Genomic DNA, 26493 nt, shown 5'->3' on the forward strand with positions numbered 1-26493 from the left:
ATCATTACAGCCACGAAGAAACAAACGCTACATCCTGATAGAAACGTGATCATCGGATTTCAGTCATGAACACGTTCAAATCTGGAGCAGCTGAGTTACTGAAAACATACTCACACTTCATGACACCAGGTCTCAGTCTCTGCTGTCCCTCATGGTCCACCCTGCAGGAAGACATTCAAAGACCTCAATCAGGTCCACCATTAAACATGAACCCCAGTTCCTCAGTCAGAGACGGAGACACAGTCTGGAGCTGTTGTCCATCTGTCCTCACCTGAGTGTCCAGTCTGATGTCTGTCCATGTATCCTCACCTGAGTCTCCAGTCTGATGTCTGTGCATCTGTCCTCACATGAGAGTCCAGTCTGATGTCTGTCCATCTGTCCTCACCTGAGTTTCTAGTCAGATGTCTGTCCATCTGTCCTCACCTGAGTGTCCAGTCTGGTGTCTGTCCATCTGTCCTCACCTGAGTGTCCAGTCTGGTGTCTGTCCACCTGTCCTCACCTGAGTGTCCATTCTGATGTCTGTCCATCTGACCTCACCTGAGAGTCCAGTCTGATGTCTGTTCATCTGTCCTCACCTGAGAGTCCAGTCTGATGTCTGTCCATCTGTCCTCACCTGAGAGTGTCCAGTCTCCAGTGTGGACCCTCCAGTCCAGCAGCCAGCAACTTGACTCCTGAGTCTCCTGGATGATTGTAGCTCATGTCCAGCTGTCTCAGATAGGAGGGGTTGGAGTCCAGAGCTGAGGCCAGAGAAGAACAGCCGTCCTCTGTGATCAGACAACCTGACAGACTGAAGACACACACTACTGTCACTTCTGGGGACATTACATAGACTTATGTCCAATTGTCCACTTTTTAAAATGAGAAAAAGTGATATTTGTCTTTTGCTGTGTTGATGTTGTACTGGGTGGGATAAGCGTGGCTGAGTGATGGACAGAGATGGACAGAGGAGGAAGTTAAAAGAAAGAAAAGAGACGAGCTGAAATGATTGAGAGAGAAATTGAAGCGTTAGAAAAGAGAAGAAACAACAGTTGAAACAGTCTATGTGGTCTGTCTTCAGACCTGGTGTGCCAACAAAGATCTGGTATTGAATTTAAACCATCTAGCAAAGAAAAAAGGCTGTAATTCAATAACATTTCAACAATGTTATAGTTTTCATATTGAACTGGAGGAATTATGAATAACAAGTACTCTGATAATAACAGTAAAATACAAAACACAGCTTTGAAAATGTGCTTCTTAAGAGTCTCAGAACATATGAGGCATTCAGGTGTTCAACTGCCAGTTGGAAGAAAAGAGTCTGTCTTGATTCAAAGCTCTGTTCTCACTGTCAGCGTTCCTCTTTGAGAGCAGCCGTGTGAACTTATCTATCGACTCTAGATTTCACCGACCTGACTGACGTTTATCACCTCCACTCTCTGATCCATCTGTCAGCTGTCAGTGAGTCTCGTCAGTTGTCACCATAGAAACGTCACTCACAGAAACACCAGTTTGCCCAGATTTGATTAAGTTTGGAGTTAACGTTTCACCCCGTTGCATTACTGGGTAATTTAGTGTTTGTGAGTAGCAACCAGTGAGGTGATTTAGCCTCCAACCATCTGAACCAGTGTAGTGATGGTAACGCTGCAGCAGTAAAATGGAAACGCTCCGTCATCATTTAATAATTCTCAATGATCTATCAGTTATGGGTCTGGGTCCAAGTAGGACGGGGTCTGGGTGGATCTGGGCCAAGCTCCACCTCTTAGTGACCCTTGCTATAGAGCCTTTTACAGTCATTGTCATCATAAATGTGTGCACATGTTGGTGTTAAAATGGTGTTTTGTCTCCACCGTGCAGACGAGTTAGAAGCTTTAAACTTTGAATTAAAACTGTCAGCAGCATCAAAATGTCTGGTTGGTTCATGTTCAGTTGTCAGAGTTGATATTCCAATCAGGCATCAACCTCTGGTTCAGAAAAGTGAAGTCAAGCCTGAAGGTCCTTAAAGCTGCATTCTCTCTGCTGGCCACTAGGGGGTGTTTCCATGATAATACGTCTTCATTGCATCTGCATAGCTTTGAGTCTGCATGTGGGTCCTCCCTGCTGCTTCAGCCACCGTGACAAGAATATTAGTTCATTTCATATAAAACTCAATAAACTCAACTGTATAGAAAGTGGTTCAAACTGGCTCCACCTTGACAGCAGAGACAGTCTGGTGTTGTAGTTCAGGCTCACATGTTCATGGAGTGACTTCACAAACGTAGACTGACGTTTGCAACAGCATTTATAAACACCAGGTGGATTTATAAAACTATTAAAACATTGAACGGCGGGGAAAAGATAAGTAAGAGGTTTGGTTTTGACAAGTTTTGTTTTGTTTTGTTCTTGTGCTGGAAAGTCGTTAGCAGCAGAAACAGTATTTCATCAGCCATAGTAGCAAACATGTCTTTCGAGGATTACTTGAATATAAATAACTGAATATTTGGTGCATGTAAACGCATCATTGAAAGCTTCATAGGTAAACTTCTCAAAGTAGTTGAATCTGACCTGAGAGTTTCCAGTCGACAGTTTGGACTCTCCAGGCCAGCAGACAGCAGCTTCACTCCTGAATCCTGCAGGTCGTTGGTACTCAGGTCCAGGTCTCTTAGACTGGAGGACTGGGAGCTGAGAACTGAGGACAGACCTTCACAGCTTCTCTCTGAGAGGTTACAGCCACTGAGTCTGAAGAGGAACCAGAAATTACCGGTAGTGATGAAACAATTACAAACAACTGTTCATCACCTCAGGTTCATTTTTGTCATAATTAAGTTATTCACATATTCTTATTCTAAGACAACTTAGTAACATTATGTGAGGTGTTTTATTTAGGAAACAAAAAGGTTATATTTCCAAAGTCAAACCCCGTTGGTTCTCTAAGGTTCTACTTGTGAGCCAATCAGCAGGTCAAATGCACACAGGAAGACCAATCGGGTTCTGCTTCTTTGTCATGTTGCTGTGGTTGCTCAGTGGCAGCAGCAACAAGGAGCAGAGGAAATGTCACGCTTAGAAGAAACCTCAAGATCAAGCCTTGTGAAAGACAGCAGGACAAACACCAGACTAGTTCAGTCTTGCTAATAAGTTTACTTTCATTGTTAGCTACCATGCTAGCCAGCTAACACTGGCTTCCTATGATTAGGATTGCCAACTGTCCCGTATTAGCCGGGACGTCTATATTGGGCCTAATTTCTTTGTCCCGTACGTGACCTCTTTTGTCCCGCTCATTGACTGCTAAGCTGATCTGACCACTGACTGATACAACTGCAGCAGCGCTGATCACGACACTTGAGGATCATCAACGACACCTGTCATCATCCAATCACAGCCCCACCTCCCGTATCAGTATACGTTCAGTAAATGCGCCAATTCCTAAAAAAAAAACAAGAGAAAATCACAGTGTGACGTTGCTGAGTCGACTGTGAATACGAATTGAACTACAATGGATAAACCTGCAAAAAAGAAAAGACTGTGCAGCTACAACAAACTATGGGAAGCTACAAAGACGTGGGTTAAGCCCGTCAGCGGGGACTCAACGAAAGCCTTCTGTACTTTATGTCGCCGGGAATTTTCAGTTGGCCATGGAGGTGAGAATGACTTGTCCCAACATGCTTCCACAGAAATGCACAAGAAGGCCACACTCGCTAAAGGTGCAAGCAATATCGGTGCATTCTTCGGGGCGGCTACTGTGGAAATGGACAAAATAGCGGCAAGTGAAGCCTCGTACGTCTATCACACTGTCAAACATGGACTTAGCTACAACAGTGCCGACTGCCTCGTTAAGCTAAACGGAGCATTGTTTCATGACTCAAATGTTGTGAAGAAGATGCACCTCGGAAGAACGAAAGCTGAGATGATCACAATGAATGTATTAGGACCAAAGACTGTACAGGATATCCTGAATGATCTATCCCCGACTGAAGGTGAGCCTGTGTTTTACTCGGTTGCCTCCAATGCCTCAAACAAGGGAAATAGAAAAATGTTTCCAGTGTGCGTGAGATATTTTTCTGTGTCTGATGGAGTGCGGTGCAAGCTACTTGACTTTTATGAAGATAGTGATGAAACGGCAAATGGTATTCATCAAGCTCTGATGAACTGCCTGAAAAAGTATGAACTGGATATAAAACACATCACGGCCTATGCGGCAGATAATGCCAATGTAAACTTCGGAAAACACCACTCCGTTTACCAGTTATTGAGCAGTGACAACAGTCGCATTTTGAAAGCTGACTGCCCGGCTCACATAGCTCATAACACCTGCAAGCACGCCTGTGATCAGCTGTCAGTGGATATAGAGGAACAGCGTGCATTTTTTGTTTTTGTTGACATTGAGGGCGTGAAATTCTGCGTCATGTTTGCACGCGATGGCTGTCTCTCCATCCAGCTGTTGATCGTCTCCTGCAGAGCTGGCCAGCTCTCACCTCATACTTCAGGTCCCTTGGGGAGACCTGTCCTGTGTTTCTGAGGAGGATTTTTGAGGATGAAGAAAAAACTGCAGCTACTGAGATTTATCTGTGCTTTTTCCACAACGTGGGGTGTGTTTTTGACACACTCGTTAAAAAGCTGGAGGAAACAAAGCTCTGCATCACAGAAGTGTACGGGGAGGTGGGAAAATTCAAAGCGAAGATGCTTCAGCAGAAAGAAGACAGCTTTTTTGGATACCAGACCAAGCAGCTGATGGACAAACAACTGCCAGCACAGAGATCACAGCAGCAGAAGGACTTTCTGAAGTTCTATGACTCTGTCATTGCATACATTGACAAATGGTTTGATTTCTCATCAGAAAATGTGATGATGAAACTGAAACCGATCGGCCTACAGGAGGAGCTCTCCTTCACTGACCTGGAGCAGGTGGTGGTTGCCCTCAAAATGACAGAGACAGTGAGTATGGACCAACTCTATGAAGAGTTTTGTGCTAGCAGGGAGGAAATAAAGAAAGCCACACAGGATACCACAAAATCTACCAGTGAGAAGTGGGTTGCAGTTTTCCAAAACCTAGGGAAAGCCAACTTGATCAACATGTTCAGGATTGTCTCATTTGTCCTCAGCGTGCCAGGCTCAAATGCCTTTGTAGAGAGGATTTTCTCTCTGATGACCATTAAATGGTCAGACTCAAGAAACAGATGCAGCACAGAGCTGATCAAAAATGAACTTCAAATATCTGTGAACTGTGACTTGTCATGTAAGTGTAACCGGGTGGTAAAACCCGGCATGTTTGTGTTTTCACTTTGGTTGTTGAATACCTGAAAAATGTCAAGTTTATTTCATATGTCATTTGTTGATTTATTTTGATTGTGTCATTTCTAATTGTTAAAACTGTGAAGGAGATTGTAAATGTTTCGCCACAGTCAGTTCTTAAATATGGTCACTAGAGGGCAGCATTTAGCCTGGGGATTTGTTACTGCGCAAAGTGCATTATGGGTTTTGTTTTGTTGCGTGTGGACCACGGAGAGATTTCAGCCAGAAAGGACGGTGATGTGATGCCATTGTGTGAGGAAGAAGGTAAAAAACGAACAAATTGTGTTACATATCGCTGTATAAAACCCTTAAATAAAGGTACCTGTTGATATTTGTAACTGATGATTGTATTTACTGTTGATCTCTGCGGATTTTGGACGTGAGTCGCCGATGCACTAATGTTCAATGACATAAGCATGCTAGCTAGTGTAACGCCTTGCGGTGTGATGTTGAGTTTGAATGTGAGTCGTTAGCAGCAGAAACAGTACTTCATCAGCCATGTAAACAGATTAGTAGCAAATGTGTCTTTTGAGGATTACTTAAATATAAAATAACTGAATATTTGGTGCATGTAAACGCATCATTGAAAGCTTCACAGGTAAACTTCTCGAAGTAGTTGAATCTGACCTGAGAGTTTCCAGTCGACAGTTTGGACTCTCCAGGCCAGCAGACAGCAGCTTCACTCCTGAATCCTGCAGGTCGTTGTTACTCAGGTCCAGGTCTCTTAGACTGGAGGACTGGGAGCTGAGAACTGAGGACAGACCTTCACAGCTTCTCTCTGAGAGGTTACAGCCAGTGAGTCTGAAGAGGAATCAGAAATGAGTGATGAAACAATTACAAACAACTGTTCATCACCTCAGGTTCTAACTGACATTTTTGTCATAATTAAGTTATTCACATATTCTTATTCTATGACAACTTAGTAACATTATGTGAGGTGTTTTATTTAGGAAACTAAAAGGTTCTATTTCCAAAGTCAAACCACCTTGGTTCTCTAAGGTTCTACTTGTGAGCCAATCAGCAGGTCAAATGCACACAGGAAGACCAATCGGGTTCTGCTTCTTTGTCATGTTGCTGTGGTTGCTCAGTGGCAGCAGCAACAAGGAGCAGAGGAAATGTCACGTCAACGCAACGCTTAGAAGAAACCTCAAGATCAAGCCTTGTGAAAGACAGCAGGACAAACACCAGACTAGTTCAGTCTTGCTAATAAGTTTACTTTCATTGTTAGCTACCATGCTAGCCAGCTAACACTGGCTTCCTATGATTAGGATTGCCAACTGTCCCGTATTAGCCGGGACGTCCCATATATTGGGCCTAATTTATTTGTCCCGTACGTGACCTCTTTTGTCCCGCTTATTGACTGCTACGCTGATCTGACCACTGACTGATACAACTGCAGCAGCGCTGATCACGACACTTGAGGATCATCAACGACACCTGTCATCATCCAATCACAGCCCCACCTCCCGTATCAGTATACGTTCAGTAAATGCGCCAATTCCTCAAAAAAAAACAAGAGAAAATCACAGTGTGACGTTGCTGAGTCGACTGTGAATACGGATTGAACTACAATGGATAAACCTGCAAAAAAGAAAAGACTGTGCAGCTACAACAAACTATGGGAAGTTACAAAGACGTGGGTTAAGCCCGTCAGCGAGGACTCAACGAAAGCCTTCTGTACTTTATGTCGCCGGGAATTTTCAGTTGGCCATGGAGGTGAGAATGACTTGTCCCAACATGCTTCCACAGAAATGCACAAGAAAGGCCACACTCGCTAAAGGTGCAAGCAATATCGGTGCATTCTTCGGGGCGGCTACTGTGGAAACGGACAAAATAGCGGCAAGTGAAGCCTCGTACGTCTATCACACTGTCAAACATGGACTTAGCTACAACAGCGCCGACTGCCTCGTTAAGCTAAACGGAGCATTGTTTCATGACTCAAATGTTGTGAAGAAGATGCACCTCGGAAGAACGAAAGCTGAGATGATCACAATGAATGTATTAGGACCAAAGACTGTACAGGATATCCTGAATGATCTATCCCCGACTGAAGGTGAGCCTGTGTTTTACTCGGTTGCCTCCGATGCCTCAAACAAGGGAAATAGAAAAATGTTTCCAGTGTGCGTGAGATATTTTTCTGTGTCTGATGGAATGCGGTGCAAGCTACTTGACTTTTATGAAGATAGTGATGAAACGGCAAATGGTATTCATCAAGCTCTGATGAACTGCCTGAAAAAGTATGAACTGGATATAAAACACATCACGGCCTATGCGGCAGATAATGCCAATGTAAACTTCGGAAAACACCACTCCGTTTACCAGTTATTGAGCAGTGACAACAGTCGCATTTTGAAAGCTAACTGCCCGGCTCACATAGCTCATAACACCTGCAAGCACGCCTATGATCAGCTTTCAGTGGATATTGAGTCACTGGTTTTAAAGATCTACAGCCACTTCTCAGTATCTGCTTCCAGAAGAGAGGAACTGCGTGCATTTTTTGTTTTTGTTGACATTGAGTGGCGTGAAATTCTGCGTCATGTTGTCTCTCCATCCAGCTGTTGATCGTCTCCTGCAGAGCTGGCCAGCTCTCACCTCATACTTCAGGTCCCTTGGGGAGACCTGTCCTGTGTTTCTGAGGAGGATTTTTGAGGATGAAGAAAAAACTGCAGCTACTGAGATTTATCTGTGCTTTTTCCACAACGTGGGGTGTGTTTTTGACACACTCGTTAAAAAGCTGGAGGAAACAAAGCTCTGCATCACAGAAGTGTACGGGGAGGTGGGAAAATTCAAAGCGAAGATGCTTCAGCAGAAAGAAGACAGCTTTTTTGGATACCAGACCAAGCAGCTGATGGACAAACAACTGCCAGCACAGAGATCACAGCAGCAGAAGGACTTTCTGAAGTTCTATGACTCTGTCATTGCATACATTGACAAATGGTTTGATTTCTCATCAGAAAATGTGATGATGAAACTGAAACCGATCGGCCTACAGGAGGAGCTCTCCTTCACTGACCTGGAGCAGGTGGTGGTTGCCCTCAAAATGACAGAGACAGTGAGTATGGACCAACTCTATGAAGAGTTTTGTGCTAGCAGGGAGGAAATAAAGAAAGCCACACAGGATACCACAAAATCTACCAGTGAGAAGTGGGTTGCAGTTTTCCAAAACCTAGGGAAATCCAACTTGATCAACATGTTCAGGATTGTCTCATTTGTCCTCAGCGTGCCAGGCTCAAATGCCTTTGCAGAGAGGATTTTCTCTCAGATGACCATTAAATGGTCAGACTCAAGAAACAGATGCAGCACAGAGCTGATCAAAAATGAACTTCAAATATCTGTGAACTGTGACTTGTCATGTAAGTGTAACCGGGTGGTAAAACCCGGCATGTTTGTGTTTTGACTTTGGTTGTTGAATACCTGAAAAATGTAAAGTTTATTTCATATGTCATTTGTTGATTCATTTTGATTGTGTCATTTCTAATTGTTAAAACTGTGAAGGAGATTGTAAATGTTTCGCCACAGTCAGTTCTTAAATATGGTCACTAGAGGGCAGCATTTAGCCTGGGGATTTGTTACTGCGCAAAGTGCATTATGGGTTTTGTTTTGTTGCGTGTGGACCACGGAGAGATTTCAGCCAGAAAGGACGGTGATGTGATGCCATTGTGTGAGGAAGAAGGTAAAAAACGAACAAATTGTGTTACATATCGCTGTATAAAACCCTTAAATAAAGGTACCTGTTGATATTTGTAACTGATGATTGTATTTACTGTTGATCTCTGCGGATTTTGGACGTGAGTCGCTGATGCACTAATGTTCAATGACATAAGCATGCTAGCTAGTGTAACGCCTTGCGGTGTGATGTTGAGTTTGAATGTGAGTCGTTAGCAGCAGAAACAGTACTTCATCAGCCATGTAAACAGATTAGTAGCAAATGTGTCTTTTGAGGATTACTTGAATATAAAAAAACTGAATATTTGGTGCATGTAAACGCATCATTGAAAGCTTCACAGGTAAACTTCTCAAAGTAGTTGAATCTGACCTGAGAGTTTCCAGTCGACAGTTTGGACTCTCCAGGCCAGCAGACAGCAGCTTCACTCCTGAATCCTGCAGGTTGTTGTTACTCAGGTCCAGGTCTCTTAGACTGGAGGACTGGGAGCTGAGAACTGAGGACAGACCTTCACAGCTTCTCTCTGAGAGGTTACAGCCACTGAGTCTGAAGAGGAACCAGAAATTAGTGATGAAACAATTACAAACAACTGTTCATCACCTCAGGTTCATTTTTATCATAATTAAGTTATTCACATATTCTTATTCTAAGACAACTTAGTAACATAATGTGAGGTGTTTTATTTAGGAAACTAAAAGGTTATATTTCCAAAGTCAAACCACCTTGGTTCTCTAAGGTTCTACTTGTGACCCAATCAGCAGGTCAAATGCACACAGGAAGACCAATCGGGTTCTGCTTCTTTGTCATGTTGCTGTGGTTGCTCAGTGGCAGCAGCAACAAGGAGCAGAGGAAATGTCACGCTTAGAAGAAACCTCAAGATCAAGCCTTGTGAAAGACAGCAGGACAAACACCAGACTATTTCAGTCTTGCTAATAAGTTTACTTTCATTGTTAGCTACCATGCTAGCCAGCTAACACTGGCTTCCTATGATTAGGATTGCTGACCGTCCCGTATTAGCCGGGACGTCCCATATATTGGGCCTAATTTATTTGTCCCGTACGTGACCTCTTTTGTCCCGCTTATTGACTGCTATGCTGATCTGACCACTGACTGATACAACTGCAGCAGCGCTGATCACGACACTTGAGGATCATCAACGACACCTGTCATCATCCAATCACAGCCCCACCTCCCGTATCAGTATACGTTCAGTAAATGCGCCAATTCCTCAAAAAAAAAACAAGAGAAAATCACAGTGTGACGTTGCTGAGTCGACTGTGAATACAGATTGAACTACAATGGATAAACCTGCAAAAAAGAAAAGACTGTGCAGCTACAACAAACTATGGGAAGCTACAAAGACGTGGGTTAAGCCCGTCAGCGGGGACTCAACGAAAGCCTTCTGTACTTTATGTCGCCGGGAATTTTCAGTTGGCCATGGAGGTGAGAATGACTTGTCCCAACATGCTTCCACAGAAATGCACAAGAAGGCCACACTCGCTAAAGGTGCAAGCAATATCGGTGCATTCTTCGGGGCGGCTACTGTGGAAATGGACAAAATAGCGGCAAGTGAAGCCTCGTACGTCTATCACACTGTCAAACATGGACTTAGCTACAACAGCGCCGACTGCCTCGTTAAGCTAAACGGAGCATTGTTTCATGACTCAAATGTTGTGAAGAAGATGCACCTCGGAAGAACGAAAGCTGAGATGATCACAATGAGTGTATTAGGACCAAAGACTGTACAGGATATCCTGAATGATCTATCCCCGACTGAAGGTGAGCCTGTGTTTTACTCGGTTGCCTCCGATGCCTCAAACAAGGGAAATAGAAAAATGTTTCCAGTGTGCGTGAGATATTTTTCTGTGTCTGATGGAGTGCGGTGCAAGCTACTTGACTTTTATGAAGATAGTGATGAAACGGCAAATGGTATTCATCAAGCTCTGATGAACTGCCTGAAAAAGTATGAACTGGATATAAAACACATCACGGCCTATGCGGCAGATAATGCCAATGTAAACTTCGGAAAACACCACTCTGTTTACCAGTTATTGAGCAGTGACAACAGTCGCATTTTGAAAGCTAACTGCCCGGCTCACATAGCTCATAACACCTGCAAGCACGCCTGTGATCGGCTGTCAGTGGATATTGAGTCACTGGTTTTAAAGATCTACAGCCACTTCTCAGTATCTGCTTCCAGAAGAGAGGAACTGCGTGCATTTTTTGTTTTTGTTGACATTGAGTGGCGTGAAATTCTGCGTCATGTTGTCTCTCCATCCAGCTGTTGATCGTCTCCTGCAGAGCTGGCCAGCTCTCACCTCATACTTCAGGTCCCTTGGGGAGACCTGTCCTGTGTTTCTGAGGAGGATTTTTGAGGATGAAGAAAAAACTGCAGCTACTGAGATTTATCTGTGCTTTTTCCACAACGTGGGGTGTGTTTTTGACACACTCGTTAAAAAGCTGGAGGAAACAAAGCTCTGCATCACAGAAGTGTACGGGGAGGTGGGAAAATCCAAAGCGAAGATGCTTCAGCAGAAAGAAGACAGCTTTTTTGGATACCAGACCAAGCAGCTGATGGACAAACAACTGCCAGCACAGAGATCACAGCAGCAGAAGGACTTTCTGAAGTTCTATGACTCTGTCATTGCATACATTGACAAATGGTTTGATTTCTCATCAGAAAATGTGATGATGAAACTGAAACCGATCGGCCTACAGGAGGAGCTCTCCTTCACTGACCTGGAGCAGGTGGTGGTTGCCCTCAAAATGACAGAGACAGTGAGTATGGACCAACTCTATGAAGAGTTTTGTGCTAGCAGGGAGGAAATAAAGAAAGCCACACAGGATACCACAAAATCTACCAGTGAGAAGTGGGTTGCAGTTTTCCAAAACCTAGGGAAAGCCAACTTGATCAACATGTTCAGGATTGTCTCATTTGTCCTCAGCGTGCCAGGCTCAAATGCCTTTGTAGAGAGGATTTTCTCTCTGATGACCATTAAATGGTCAGACTCAAGAAACAGATGCAGCACAGAGCTGATCAAAAATGAACTTCAAATATCTGTGAACTGTGACTTGTCATGTAAGGACTTTTCTCTGGCTGCACAAAAGGACAAAAGACTTCTTGAATCCGTCAAGAGCAGCCAAAAATATCCATGGAAAAAGTAGAGTTGGTGAGCAGAGGTAAGCCCACTGTTCCTCTATTTTTGTTTAAATGTTTTGCTTTTCAACTTGTGTATAGTTTGAGTGAATAAGAATGTGAAGCATTTATTCCCCACCACTGTTTGTGTACACAGAGGGTGTACGTTCTGAGTGTCTGCTATTTTATTCCTCTGCAAAACTGCTATTATTATAACAAATGCCTTAAAACAATACTCTGTATATTCACACAAAACCATACTCGCATTCCTACTGCAGGCCACGTTTTGTCCCTTATTTCATAGTGACAAAGTTGGCAACCCTACCTATGATTAGTATGGCAACATTAGGAATATATAGGAAGCTAGCATTATCTGGCTAGCATTAGCATATGAAGCCGGGAAACCAAACGCCGTCCTGTCTGAGATTATAGCCGACAGAATGAGAATCTCAACACTGACACACAAAGCGTCACACAAGTTCTTGGTTCGTGGGACTTCCGTGAATTTGTCTTGTATGTGTTGTGTTATTTGTGTCATTTGAGCTGCCCATTGCAAAATGGCTTCTATTCACGTCTTTGATTGACTTTGTATGCAATTATGCTGTGTGACAAATAAACTTTGTTTCTTGTTTGAGCAGCTGTGGGGTTGGAAGGTCCTGTTTGCATTAAACCCATTCCCAAAAAGAAGAAAATATTTGAATCTTATGTATGAAAAGGACTTGTTCCACATATAACTTTTGCAGTTGGGAAAACCAACCAAATTGTTCAGAATGCAGATAGAACCTTTTATTTCCAAGATGGTTTGTTGTTTTCTGAATGAAGAACTATATTTACAGAGCTTTGCTGGAGGCTTGGACCACCGGCAGCAGCCTCAGAAGAGCCTCCTCTGAAGCAGAGTATTCCTTCAGGTCAAACACATCCAGATGTTTATCTGATGACAGTAAGATGAAGACCAGAGCTGACCACTGACCAGGAGACAGTTTATTGTAGGAGAGACGTCCTGAAGTCAGATACTGTTGGATCTCCTCCACCAGAGAACGATCATTCAGTTCATTCAGACAGTGGAACAGATTGATGCTTCTCTCTGGAGACAGATCTTCATCAACCTTCCCCTTGATGTACTGGACTGCTTCCTGATTGGTCTGTGAGCTACTTCCTGTCTGTGTCAGCAGACCTCGTAGGTGTTTCTGATTGGTCTCTAGTGACAGACCCAGAAGGAAACGGAGGAACAGGTCCAGGTGTCCGTTTGGACTCTGTAAAGCCTTGTCCACAGCTCTCTGGTGCAGATGTGTTAGTTTAGGTTTGTGTCTGGAGACTTTAGACCACCAGGAGGTTGTTTGTTCTTCTGCCATCAGATTGACACCAGAGTTGACGAAGGTCAGATGGACATGAAGAGCAGCCAGAAACTCCTGAACACTCAGATGGACGAAGCAGAACACCTGGTCCTGGTACAGTCCTCTCTCCTCTCTGAAGACCTGTGTGAAACTCCTGAGTACACTGAGGCTGCTTTGATATCGATGCCACACTCTTTCAGGTCTGATTCATAGAAGATCAGGTTTCCTTTCTGCAGCTGCTCAAAAGCCAGTTTTCCTAGAGACATAATCATCTCCCTGCTCTGTGGACTCAAGTGTTGATCCGTCTCAGCACCTCCATCATACTTGACATTCTTCAGTTTGGACTGAACCACCAGGAAGTTGATGTACATGTCGGTCAGGGTCTTGGGCAGCTCCCCTCCCTCCCTGGTCTTCAACACGTCTTCCAGAACTGAAGCAGTGATCCAGCAGAAGACCGGGATGTGGCACATGATGTGAAGGCTTCGTGAGGTCTTGATGTGGGCGATGATCCTGTTAGCCTGCTCCTCTCTGAACCTCTTCCTGAAGTAGTCCTCCTTCTGTGGGTCAGTGAACCCTCTGACCTCTGTCACCATGTCAACACACCCAGGAGGGATCTGATTGGCTGCTGCAGGTCTTGTGGTTATCCAGAGGCGAGCAGAGGGAAGCAGTTTCCCCCTGATGAGGTTTGTCAGCAGCACTTGGACTGAGGTGGACTCTGTAACATCAGTCAGGATCTCATTGTTGTGGAAGTCCAGAGGAAGTCGACACTCGTCCAGACCGTCAAAGATGAACACAACCTGGAACTCTTCAAACCTGCAGATTCCTGCTTCTTTGGTTCCAGGGAAGAAGTGATGAACGAGTTCCACCAAGCTGAACTTCTTCTCTTTCAGCAGGTTCAGCTCTCTGAAAGTGAATGGAAATGTGAACTGTATGTCCTGGTTGGCTTTGTCTTCAGCCCAGTCCAGAGTGAACTTCTGTGTTAACACTGTTTTCCCGATGCCAGCCACTCCCTTTGTCATCACTGTTCTGATTGGTTCATCCCTTCCAGGTGAGCCTTTAAAGATGTCTTCTTGTCTGATGGTTGTTTCTGGTCTGTCTGGTTTCCTGGATGCCGTTTCAATATGTCTGACCTCATGTTGGTCATTGACCTCTGCAGTCCCTCCCTCTGTGACGTGGAGCTCCGTGTAGACCTGATTCAGGAGGGTTGGGTTTCCTGCTTTATTGATGCCCTCAAACAAACACTGGAACTTCTTCTTGAGGTTAGACTTGAGTTTACGTTGGTTCACTGGACCAGCGGTTCCTGGATAAACAACAAAGGAACCCAGTTAGTGGATCCTACAGACCCTTTTACAGTCTATGAACAAGCCATGTGTTAGAGCCATGTATTCCTATAGTCCTCAGTAGTAGTGACTTCATGAGCTTCTTTCATGATTAAATCAGAACTATTGGTGACAAAATCAATCAGGTGCACCTGATGAAGCCAAAAGAAGTAAAAGTACAAGACAAACAGAACTGGAAGGATATAACCCTTTGAAATGCAGCTGCAAAGCTCAGTGAGTCAGTCTAGAAATAAAGAGCCTCTTGTATCACCTCAATTTGCCGCTGGTCACTACAACACATCACAATACAGCATCATAGAAAGAGACAGTATTGATAATGGTGTTGAAAATAGTACCATTGGGATTTCTAAATATCCTGGTATACCGAATCTTCCACGCTGAGACATCACCATTGAAAACATGGAGGTGTCTTCATAGAAGCCTGTTTTAAATACATTTTTGTTTTCATCTACCAACTATTTAGTTATACGAGCTGAAAGTCACCAGTTAACACGGTCACTGGATGAAGTGAAACACCTGTTCCTCTGAAACGGTCGTGATCCTGTCTGAACTCAGTAGAACTCGAGTCTGTTGAAATATCGATTCTGACAACCGAACACGTAACAAGCAGACATTTAGATGCATATTTATGATGATGTCAGCTGTAATCGGGTCTGTGGACAACCAGAGAACCTAAACATTGAAGTTGTGTGCAGCCTATTAGGAGAAATATGAAGTTATTCATGTTGAATCCTTCTCTTCTTTCCACCATGTTAAATCTGTTAAAATCCTCTTACTGATCTGCAGACAGTCAGCCAGCTCCTCCTGCTTCATTCTCCTCAGGAAGTGCACTGTGATCTTCTGAAACGCCTCTCTGCTCCTCCTCTGCTCTTCATCCTCACCGTCCTCATCCTCACTCTCCAAGCATTCTGGGTAATCTGGACTGAGGACCTTCTGGATCTTCTTCAGCTCATTCTTCACAAAAGTGACGATGTTCTCCTCCAGCAGCTGGAACAGAAGGATAAACTGAACATGAACTCTAAAGAACCCAACATGGGATTCATGTGTGGGTCTGAGCAGCATGGAGACCACTAGAACCTGTTCAGCATTGAATCTGTAGTTGATGTGGTTAATAGTGAAAGGTGAGCTTGTACATGTACTCACCATAAATATGGAGTCCAGGTCTGTTTGATGCTGCTGGGTCAACGGAACCTCTGAGATCTGCTGAACTCTGTGGAGAAAACCAAGTTTAAAGAGTCACTAAACCACAGACTGGAGATCAGAAGTGGACGTCGTCATGGTGACATCGCCTGTTGGTTTGTGGACTATGGTTTTGAAGCCTCGGATTCTGCACAAAGGGTGGATCTGATGAATATAAGCGATAGAGCGGCACCCAGAGCAGCAACCTAACTGGATCTGGATCCATTTGGATTCTGGTGTAAAGCTGCTAACAAAGTTAGCTTCATTAATCAAGGTCAACTTTACAGCTAAGTGTTAAAGTCATCTTAGTAGATAACTGCATTGGTAGTGTAGTAGCGACCTGTCAATCAGCAGGTAGCCCCGCCCCCTAAAGCATCCCCTGCTTTCTGGTCTGTTGGACTCTAAATGGAACGTAATGTACTAAATGAACATCATGCTGGATTGAAGAAGACTTAAAACTAGAGATTGAGACTATAAACTCATGTTTACAATGTTTATTGAGATAATACATCAAGTGAGAAGTAGGACCATTTTCTCATAGACTTCTATACAACCAGAGATGAGTCGCCCCCTGGTGGCCAGCAGAGAGAAGTAGGACCATTTTCTCATATACTTCTATACAACCAGAGAGAATGGCAGTTTAAGGCACTTCAGCCTTGGCTTCACTTTACAGAACTGGAGTTTTCATCTAGTTTCAACCATTAGAGTGCATATTTGTATATGCATATTTTATATTTAAATACTTTGCACTTAAATGTCAAAATCTGGACCTGAATCCACCAACAACAATACTAAATACCAGATACACTGGTTGTGTGAATGTTGGCTTCTCAAACCTGCAGTAAAACTCATTCAGGTCTTGGACCAGATAGTGTAGCTGGTGGTGTAGAATGTCTCTCTGGTTGCTGCTTGCTTGCCTTGAATGGCCTCTTGAGGGATTAAAGTCAGAGAAGATCAAAGTTCCAATGTTGCCAATGCCTTCCCATGAAAACCTGAATCCTGGCCTGATCCAGTACCTGATATGTATCCATTTCTCCCTTCGTACCTGTTCCTGGGCTTCTTGAATTCTGTTGCCTGTTCCTGATTCCTCTGGAATTCTTTACCTGTTTGGACCAAAGCGGTCTCACTCCAAATGCATCACCCAGTTTGGTCAGAGCCCCTTGGTGTCTGATGCCAGGTTTTCTAGCAGCTCCGATGTAAACCCAGCTTAGCATAGCTTAGCTTAGCTTGCAGTAGCTGTCACGTTAGCCAATTTAGCTTCTCACTGACTCTTAACTTTTCTCTGGCTGGTCTATACCCGATTCATCCTCTAAGGGGGGTTCAGGTTTAGTTCTTACCTTCCATCATCAGCTTGGTCAGCTTTGAATGTAATACTGCGAGGCAAAGACCCGTCTTTCTTTATGGACACACAGCTGGGTCCAGGTCCAGGGGAGTCTGGTCTCTGCTGCTGCATCCTGATACATTAAATACAATTTCAGATTCTAACTAGTTGAGCTTCATGAATCAGTTTGCTCTGTTTATCTTTATATTGATGAATCTTGCTCTAAGAGTTGATGCTAGGGTCAGAATCAATCTGTCACCCGTCTTAGTGCTGCACTCAGCGTTTTGGTAGCATAATGTTAGCTTTGTGGTTCGTAGCTGCGCCTAAGGGTTCTATGAGCTGAGCGGACTAGAAATATCCATTTCCAAGTCGTATCTAAGGTTCCTCCTATTAACGGGAGCAGTGGACAATGTTTCTGTTGCATTAGAACCTTATGGGGTGACAATGATGGGGAAACGGAGTTATGACTCGTGAAACAACTTTGCATTTTGGTTGCAAAATCTCCACTGGGCGTCTGATGGTTCTGACCTTCACGTAGTCCATTACCTCCTGATAATAGACACATCCTCGGGCATTATAAGTTACCTTAAAACCTAAAATAAGAGTTTGGTGGATATAAAGTGTCTTACTTAATGCTCTACAACCTCCCTTGAGTGAGAGGAAGACGGTGCTCGAGTTTTTCTGTTCTTAGCTTAGTTTAGCCTGGCCGCTACTCTTCGATGTCATTAACTTTTCCTGCAATCTATGAGTCTTTTCTTTCAAGAGGTTTTCTCCTCACTGTCTTTTTAAGTTTTTGTGGTCCAACAGACCAACAGAGAAAAGATCTGAATTTCCCAGCTAAACTTTCATTCCTATCATATCAATATTTGAAGCTGATCAGCTGAAGTGTCAGCAGGTTACAGTGTTGGTCCAGGTGTATGTCAGGTTAATATTTAATCTGAATATTGACTAATATGACTCATCAAAATGTACTGCTTCTTCTACTAAAAGTACTGAAGGCAATTAAAGCTTCTGGTCTCAGTGATTGTTCACCAAAGTGAAAACAAATGGATTCAACAGGATAGTCGACACTAGATTCAGATCATCCCCTACATGGACTACAAAGGTCTGGACCAAGACCTGATTCTTCACCTCAGGACAGACAGATAATAAAAAGGTTCAATTTTAAACTCAATAAAGCGATCTAGTTAATATTATGTATATTCATGTTGTTGATTGAGAATCATGATGGTGGAGTGATCCGAGTCCTGGACACTTCGTGATCCTCGTCTCACCTCTGAGCTTTGGTCTGGCTGTCATGTCCCCCATCCTGGGTGGTTTTAGAGGGAAGGACTCCGTCCTCTCGGTCCTCACACTGATTCATAGCAGAGTCTCCACCTGCTGGCAGAGACGCACACTGTCACTACGGCAACACTGACAACAGAGAGGCAAAGTCCCGCCCCTTCCTGTGTCTCCAATGGGACCTCATTTCTTGAAAACTAAACGGTAGTTAACGGTGAGACCAATATTGTTTTAGTCCCGTTTGAGTTGTACAGCGTCCAGATGACAGCAGGAGAATCTCAAAGGCTTTCAGGACACAGCGACACACAAAGTTACCGCTCGGGTTAAAATATTTCAACTGACTCAAATACGCATTTAGTCCTTGTGTTAATCCTTGAGCTTTTCTTCATAGATAACTTTAGCTTCAATGCTAACATTTTATTCACATTGTAAATAGCTCAGACTAATGTCCAACATGAAGCAGTAGGGATGAATCCCTGTTATCGTTGTTGTCCTGTCGTAGGGAGTTAGACCTTGTCCATGTGTTTTTGTTTGTTTCTTTTGTTATCGGGATTAGCTCGAACTCCGGTCAGGAAATTACATTGTTTTGTTTATTGCTTTGGCGTTTTGTTCGACATGAACTTCCAACAAAGTCTCACAGCAATTGGTGAAATAGTCATGAAATTGCAATCTAGTCATTTGTATACATGGACATGAATTTTTTGTTTTTTTCCTGGCATTCAGCACAACTGTTTGTACATTCAATTGGGTCGACATTATGCCACAAAACCAATGTTAGCTTTAGAAAACCAAACCAACAACAAAAACAATGTTAACTTGAGACAAAAAATACTACATATGTGACCAGGTACTTTTCGGTGTAAAACCCAGAATAAACTGGAACCAGAGACTGAGTATAGGAAAATATATATTTTATTTTGTCTGCATAGACTCTGTAAACAACAAGACCATAGACTAACATAAACTGAGTATACTTATAAATGAAAACAAATAAAAAAAATAAAGCAAACAAAAAGTAACCAAGGTGGGGTAAACTGCACGCCGAGGGGGGTTGGTGTAGAGTGCTGCCTAAATAAGGGACGTTGTCACCACTGCACACCAAATCAACTAGTCCAGGGGCGCAGTCGAATAGTCAAAAAATAAGGTCCTAACTCCTATTGCTATCTCCTATTCCTTGACCTCTGGGGAAAACGTCACGGGGTTAAGGAAAGGCGATAGGAGAACTCAAAAGGATTTAGGAATAGTCGACCGCGGTGCTCAGAGAATCCGACCGGACTTTCACTAAGCTACGTCATTATAATGCTGCTGATGATTGACAGCTGATGATCGGCACCGGCGATTGACGTGCGTCTGCGCTGGAGAAACTACAATAATGGACTACAAAAAACGCGTCGTCCACTTCTCCCCATGTTGGTTTTATAAACAGCTGGTTCACTGACCGGCTTCAGGTCCAGCAGCTCCTCCTTCCTGTTTGACCGTTTGCTTTATTTACGTTTCATTTGTGGTTTTAGTTTCGTTTCTGTCAAACATTTGTAACATGATTGAAATAAATGAAAAAAAAACAACAACATTTGATTATTATCACTGTCCACACATTTATCGACACTATTCCAATTACTATATGTCTGCATGAAAGTTCATGTTAAATATGCAAATGCACATATCGTTTGTTTTCATGAATGGCTGAGGTGTGCGGCACTTTAAATGTTGCTCTCGCAAAGAATTGTGGGACGGCGTGATCTCCTTTCCTATCGCATAGGAAGGTCCGTTGCATCCTATGCTAAAGGAGCTCTGAAAGGAAGCATTGGAGCTCCTTTTCTTTGCATTTAGAGAATTTGAACAGCTCTTATCATGGCGGCCACTTGTTTACTTCCGGGTCACTTCTTCAGTTAGGAACCTTCCTAAGCAAAAAAGACTATTCGACTGCACCCCAGCAGTCGAATAGCAAAAAAGACTATTCGACTGCACCCCAGAGCTACCCCAATTTACTCATTCCCAGCATGCTAATGGGCCTTAACCACTACAACTAGAACAAAACACCCACACAAGATGGCTACTCTATCTGCACTGCCCTCCTCGACATGGCCGAAAACCCCACAATGAAAATAATGAATGGCCCCAGCTAAGAAGTAAACTAACAATCTGAAAACATGGGAAAAACAGTGGTTTGCTACTTCAGGTGGCTGGAATAGAACATAAAAAAGTCATTATTTCATAAAAGGACTTAAGAACCTAGTTAAAAACATTGTTTTTGTATGTAGCCTACCTGGCTTATTTGCTGATATAAACAACCACTTCAAACAATTTGAATTCCCACCGAACATGCAGAATCTAAAACACAAATGCCTTTAATAATTAATTTCAGTATCATTTAATTAGACATTGTAATAATTAAAATCATGCTTTGAAACATTCTAAACAAAAGGAACATACCACAGGCACCTCAGCTGCTCTCACTCAGGTGAATCAATTAAAGTGAAGGGCCCAGGTGAGCTATCCGCCCCATTTTATAGACTTTGGTCCTCTGCCTGGGTCCTAGTGCCCGACTTCTCTCTACCTCCCTGCCACACATAGAAAGAATAGACATAGTACACAATATTGTTTAATGGTTAGAATGTTTTTGAGGGACTTTTTTATTCAGATACATTCTAACTTTTTGACCATCACACTCCAGAGCTGTAAACATGGTTCAATGAGAAGGGATGAGCTGTTGGCCAGAGGTCGAGGACCCACCTGTCCAGACTCATCCAGGTGAGACGCACATTAAATATATATATACTCGTAGTGAATGCAACTGTCATGTTAGAACATCTTAAAATTGGCTGTTCCTTTTTTAAATACATATCAATGCACTTACAAATTTAACTTTGAGATAATGGACATTCAGAGCACATTGTGCTGAACCCTCAAGTTATTAATAATAACATACAGGTTTGACACATTTTGACCCAGGGAGGTAGAACTCTGAATGTGGGTAGTTACTGTCTTTTTCACTGTTGTTGACAAGAAGACATTTTTTACTTTGTCTTTTAACTAACAGATCCATGTCACCCAATCAACATGAAGAGAGGTGGACTACGAGTACCATGGGGACGAGAGCCGAGGACCTTATCGAGGACTACCATGCAGGGGCGGACTGGCCATCTGGACGTTCTGGAGAATACCAGAACGGCCGGTGCTGCAGGACGGCCGCCGGGCCGGCCGCTGTGCAGCCGTCAGTGTTTTTTTTTTTTTTTTTTTCTCTTTCTTATAATCTACTGTTGTTCCATGTCCAGACCGATAGGTGGCAACAATGCGCCTGCAGGCCCATAGATGCGCAAGCTCACTCGTCACTCAGCCGTGTGCAAGTGCAGATGGGAGAGACTAGAGATGGATACTGTTGCTAATCCTAAAAAAAGGAAAGAAAAAGGAGGGGCTGAGAAGGTGAGGGGAAAAAATTAGGCAGTTAGAGAGAGAAGCATCCAAATGTCGGAAGCTCACTGAAATGTTTGCCAGTGGCAGCAGTGCAGCAACTGCCGGCAGCAGCAAGTTTGGAGGCGGCGCCTGCAGTTCTGAGAGCCAGACCGCTGTGCAGGACGAGGCTGAGGCTGAGGCTGAGGCTGAGGCTGCAGCACAGGGACAGATAGATGAGGGACAGATGCATGAGCTGGTGGAAGTTCCCCAGACAAGTGCAGGGCATGTAAGTATGAAAGGGGGAAAATTAGGGTTACTTGCTAGGTAATCTGACGTTAGCAAATGTTATTTCAAGTTGCTACATTTACCAGAAATGAAACAAAACTATTACAGTTATTTATTATATATTTAATAAAAGTAGTTGAACCATTTTTGTGTAGTAATTTCTGCACAAACTAATTAAAATTAGTAAGTAATAAATACATTTTTAAGATTACATGGAATAGATGATACATAATACATAAACCCTGTTGTTTTTTCAAAATCCATTCTTTCATTTGTTTATTTAGGTAGAGCATAGAGAGGATGACACTCACTCCAGCTCTACCCTGCATTACTTTGAGCGCCCCAAATCAGACAGTCACAGCCTAGAAGTGTTTTTTTCTTACCACCCTCAGAGGAAGACAAAACACTTGACACCTGACACCATGACTGAAAAACGCAAAGATGGCACAGACAGAAAATGGCTAACATACTGTGAAGAGTACCATACACTGTATTGTGCAGTATGTCTAGCATTTGCCAAACCAAATGAAACCAATCCCTTCATAAGTGGAATGCAGGACTGGAAACATACTAGTCAAAGAGTGGAGGAACATGAAAGGAACATTATGCACAGAGGTTGTGCTGAGGCATATTTTTTGAGGGCATCTAAATCAGATATAGCCAGCCTGCTTCATGGTCCCCAAATTGCGGCTCACAGAGATCAAGTGAGGAAGAAACGGCAGGTGTTAGAACGCGTTATAGATGTGGTCAAGTTCATAGGGAAGAGAGGACTGAGCTACAGAGGAAAGAAATCTGAGGGAGCATACACTCTCGATGATGCCAGCATTGACCATGGCAATTTTCTGGAGCTCATCATTCTTCTTGCGAAATATGATGTATGCCTCAAGGAACACCTCACCTCATGCATAACACAAAGTAAAAAGATGCACCAGTCACAGCAGGCAAGAGGTCGTGGTGCTGCTGTAACTTTGTTATCCAAAACCACAGTGAACACTGTCATTTCTACGGTTCAGCGGCTGATGCAGGAGACAATTGCAAAAGAGGTGACTGAAAGTGGGATGTTTTCTGTCCAGATCGATACAACCCAGGACATTATGTCCCACGAGCAGTGCTCTGTAATATTAAGATATGTGACAGATGCTATTCAGGAAAGGCTTCTTGCAGTGGTCAAGTGTGAGGCATCCACTGGCCAATATTTTGTCCAGCTGCTGGCAGATGTGATGGACCGTTTTAATCTGGACATTCGTAACTGTGTCAGCAATGCTACAGATGGTGCATCAAACATGCAGGGTCATTATAAAGGTTTTGCCACACTCCTGTCATCAAAAGCCCCCAAACCAGGTACATGTTTGGTGTTATGCACATGTGTTAAACCTTGTTCTGGCTGACACGACCGAAGTGGCCATACCTACCGGGTCCCTCTTCTCCCTTATGAATGAGATTGCGGTGTTCATTGGTGAATCCTATCAGAGGATGAATGTGTGGGAGCAAAGGAGCAAAGACAGTCGACACAGACGTCTCTCCACTATTGGAGAGACAAGGTGGTGGGCCAAAGATTTGGCCTTGAAGAAGATCTTTGGGTCATTTGGGAGACCAGACCAGTCTTTGTACATTGATGTCCTCATGACACTCAGCATCTTTCAAGGTCAGACCAATTTAAAAACAACAGCGCGTGTCAAAGCCAGAGGATACTTAGATGGGCTGATGAAGTATGAAACAGTACTAACTGCTCAGCTTTTTCTTCGTATATTTGAGGTAACAACACCTCTATCAAAATACCTACAGTCAAGTGGGCTGGATATCTTAACTGCACACAAGATGGTCATGACAACTCAAGATATCCTGAAAAACATGGCAAGAGATTTTGAGGCAGTTAAGCAAGCTGCTGATAGCTTTGTCCAGTGGGCAAATGCACAACTCATGGAGGAGGAGGACTGTGAACTTGAGTTGGAGGCAGCACTTCCTCAGAAAAGGAAGAGGAAAAGGAAGATGATGGCTGGTGAAGTAGCAACTGATGAAGGTATCACAGATGCAAACAGTGCCTATGAAGTTGAGGTCCATAACCAGATTATGGATACAATCACACAGAGCATCCACAGGCGGTTTCTCACTCATGGAACACTCTATGCTGACTTGGCTCTTCTTGATCCGAGAAACTTTGCTGAAGTGTCTACATCAGACTCTCTGCCTGATTCAACATTTCAAGAACTAAGCAAATGCTTGCTCAGGTTTGACAGCAGAGCAACAGCTGTCAATTTGCAGTCAGAGTTGAAGTGTCTGGCAACCAGTGTTGGGTGTAACGCGTTACTTTGTAACGCGTTACTGTAATCAGATTACTTTTTCAAGTAACTAGTAGTGTAAGGCATTACTCTACTGAAAATAGTAATAATATTACAATTTTCCGGGCTCGTTACTTGCGTTACATTTGCTAGTAGCTACCAGCTACTTCACCACACACGCATCACACAAAACAGCACGGAGGGAGGGAGGGGGAGGGGGGGGCGTGAATGGATCAGTGATTGGTTGGGGTTTGACACGAGGTATCATTTACCATCACCGATTGGTCGCCAGCGGCACCCGCTAGGACAGATGGGTAAAAAATGGAAGAGTCAACAAGTCCGGAGCATGTTGCTGCTGCTGCTGCTAGCTCGCATCCTGAAGAAGGCACCGCTCTGCAAAAAACCTCGTTCGACGGCTGGAAATTCAACCACTATTTTCAATATTTGCAACGAAAGGAAAATAACGTCGTAGTGCAATGTACCCTTTGCCCGGGAAAAAAGCTACTCTCAACCATTATTTTGACCAAAATTAATAAGCTGACACATTAAGACGTTCATATTTTGCACTACAGTAGTTGTAGTAGTAGTCTAATTGATTTGTTTTGAAGCTGTTGTATGCTTAAAGTAATTTCAACAACCTACCTCTCCTCTGCAGTGTTTTGGTTTTATTTTTGACAGTTTACCTCTCCTCTTCACAGTGCTGGTAAGACCAGTCTTTTTTATTTAAGATTTTATTTATGTTTTGAGGAAGTTAATATTTCTTGTTTGTACTTGTTATAAATTTACAATCAAACTGATTGTTTGCACTAGACTGTTGATTAAACATTAAGGAAGTTAATATTTCTTTGTATTTGATTGCACAAGTACACTTGTTTGTATTTGCACTAGACAATGTTAATTGAGGAAGTTAAACAGCATGTAGGCCAGTCTGTTGTTGGGTTAATAAAGACCTTCAAGAAGACTCCTCCTTTGTCTGCTCTCTTTCCATCTTATGCATCTCAGGCAATTTTAGAGCAAGTAGAAAAAAAGTAACTAGTAATATAACTAGTTACTTTCTCCAGGGAGTAATATAGTAGTGTAAGGCATTACTATTTTTGAGAGTAATATGTAATCTGTAATATATTACTTTTTAAAGTAACTAGCCCCAACACTGCTGGCAACCCAGTGGCCACGGCTTAAAATGTCTGCACTTGAAGAGTATAAAGTCAGGATGGCAGGGGATGGTTCTGATGATGAGGATGAGGATGATGAGAAGGAGACAGCTGTACAAAACAAACAGTGCAAGTCTTGTAAGGAATGCCCAATCTGCTGCTACAAAATTCTTCAACGCTACAACCTCTTCACAGATGCCTATCACATCCTTGGCTTAGGATACAAGTTCCTCCTTACTCTGCCTGTGACACAGGTAGCTTGTGAGAGAAGTTTCTCTGCTCTCAAACGCATCAAGAGTCGATTAAGGAGCACACAGTCACAAGAACACCTGGAAGCATTCATGCTTATGACCACAGAGAAAGACATCCTCATGTCCCTTGACAATGACTTGGTCACAGACAAAGTTGCAGAAAAAAGCAACCTACTGAAGAAACTTCTTCTCCCCCAGCACTGAGCTGTTAAGATGCTTCAGATCATTGCTGGCATAGTTTGAGGCAGTCACCATTGTACTGTTCATTAAGACACATTTGAAGAGTGTGCTGTTTATTTCTCAGTGAGTATTCAAGTTAACTGTATAATCACAGCCTCTTTACATTGTGATTTATCATAACTCATACCATTTGTGTTTGTGTGTTTCAGGCAGTCACCTCACCTGCATTGTATTGTTCAGCAGAGAGACATTTAAGGAGTGTTGTGTATTTCTCAGTGAGTATTCTATACTATGCTCTTAACACAACTTTTAGTCAACAGTGATAATGCTATAATTTAGAAGGTAAAATATCATGGGTTAAGATTTAAGTATTTTGAGTTTTCGCGCATCCGTTGTGGGCTGGGCCGAGTCAAAGTCCAGGGCTGTTTTTTAGTCCCAGTCCGCCACTGCTACCA

The 26493-nt window shown here is 43.2% G+C and overlaps 1 protein-coding gene across 4 annotated transcripts in view; it reads right to left on the reverse strand.

Moving 5' to 3' along the window:
* The window catches only part of LOC311016342 (uncharacterized protein), a 404261-nt gene that overhangs the window by 300743 nt on the left and 77025 nt on the right, over positions 1-26493 (reverse strand). For all 4 annotated transcript variants that reach the window (XR_014597473.1, XM_084013971.1, XM_084013972.1 and 1 more), the window contains exons 9-12: positions 9281-9454; positions 5872-6045; positions 2521-2694; positions 614-787 (exon numbers count right to left, since the gene is read on the reverse strand). Coding sequence is in view for 3 of the 4 variants with exons in the window: in XM_084013971.1 (XP_083870097.1) it covers positions 614-787; positions 2521-2694; positions 5872-6045; positions 9281-9454 (696 nt within the window). In the remaining variant the exon portion in view is untranslated. The remainder of the gene's footprint in view (positions 1-613; positions 788-2520; positions 2695-5871; positions 6046-9280; positions 9455-26493) is intronic.

The sequence above is a fragment of the Eutrigla gurnardus genome (genome assembly GCF_963514095.1).
Source record: "Eutrigla gurnardus genome assembly, chromosome: 7".
NCBI lineage: Eukaryota > Metazoa > Chordata > Actinopteri > Perciformes > Triglidae > Eutrigla > Eutrigla gurnardus.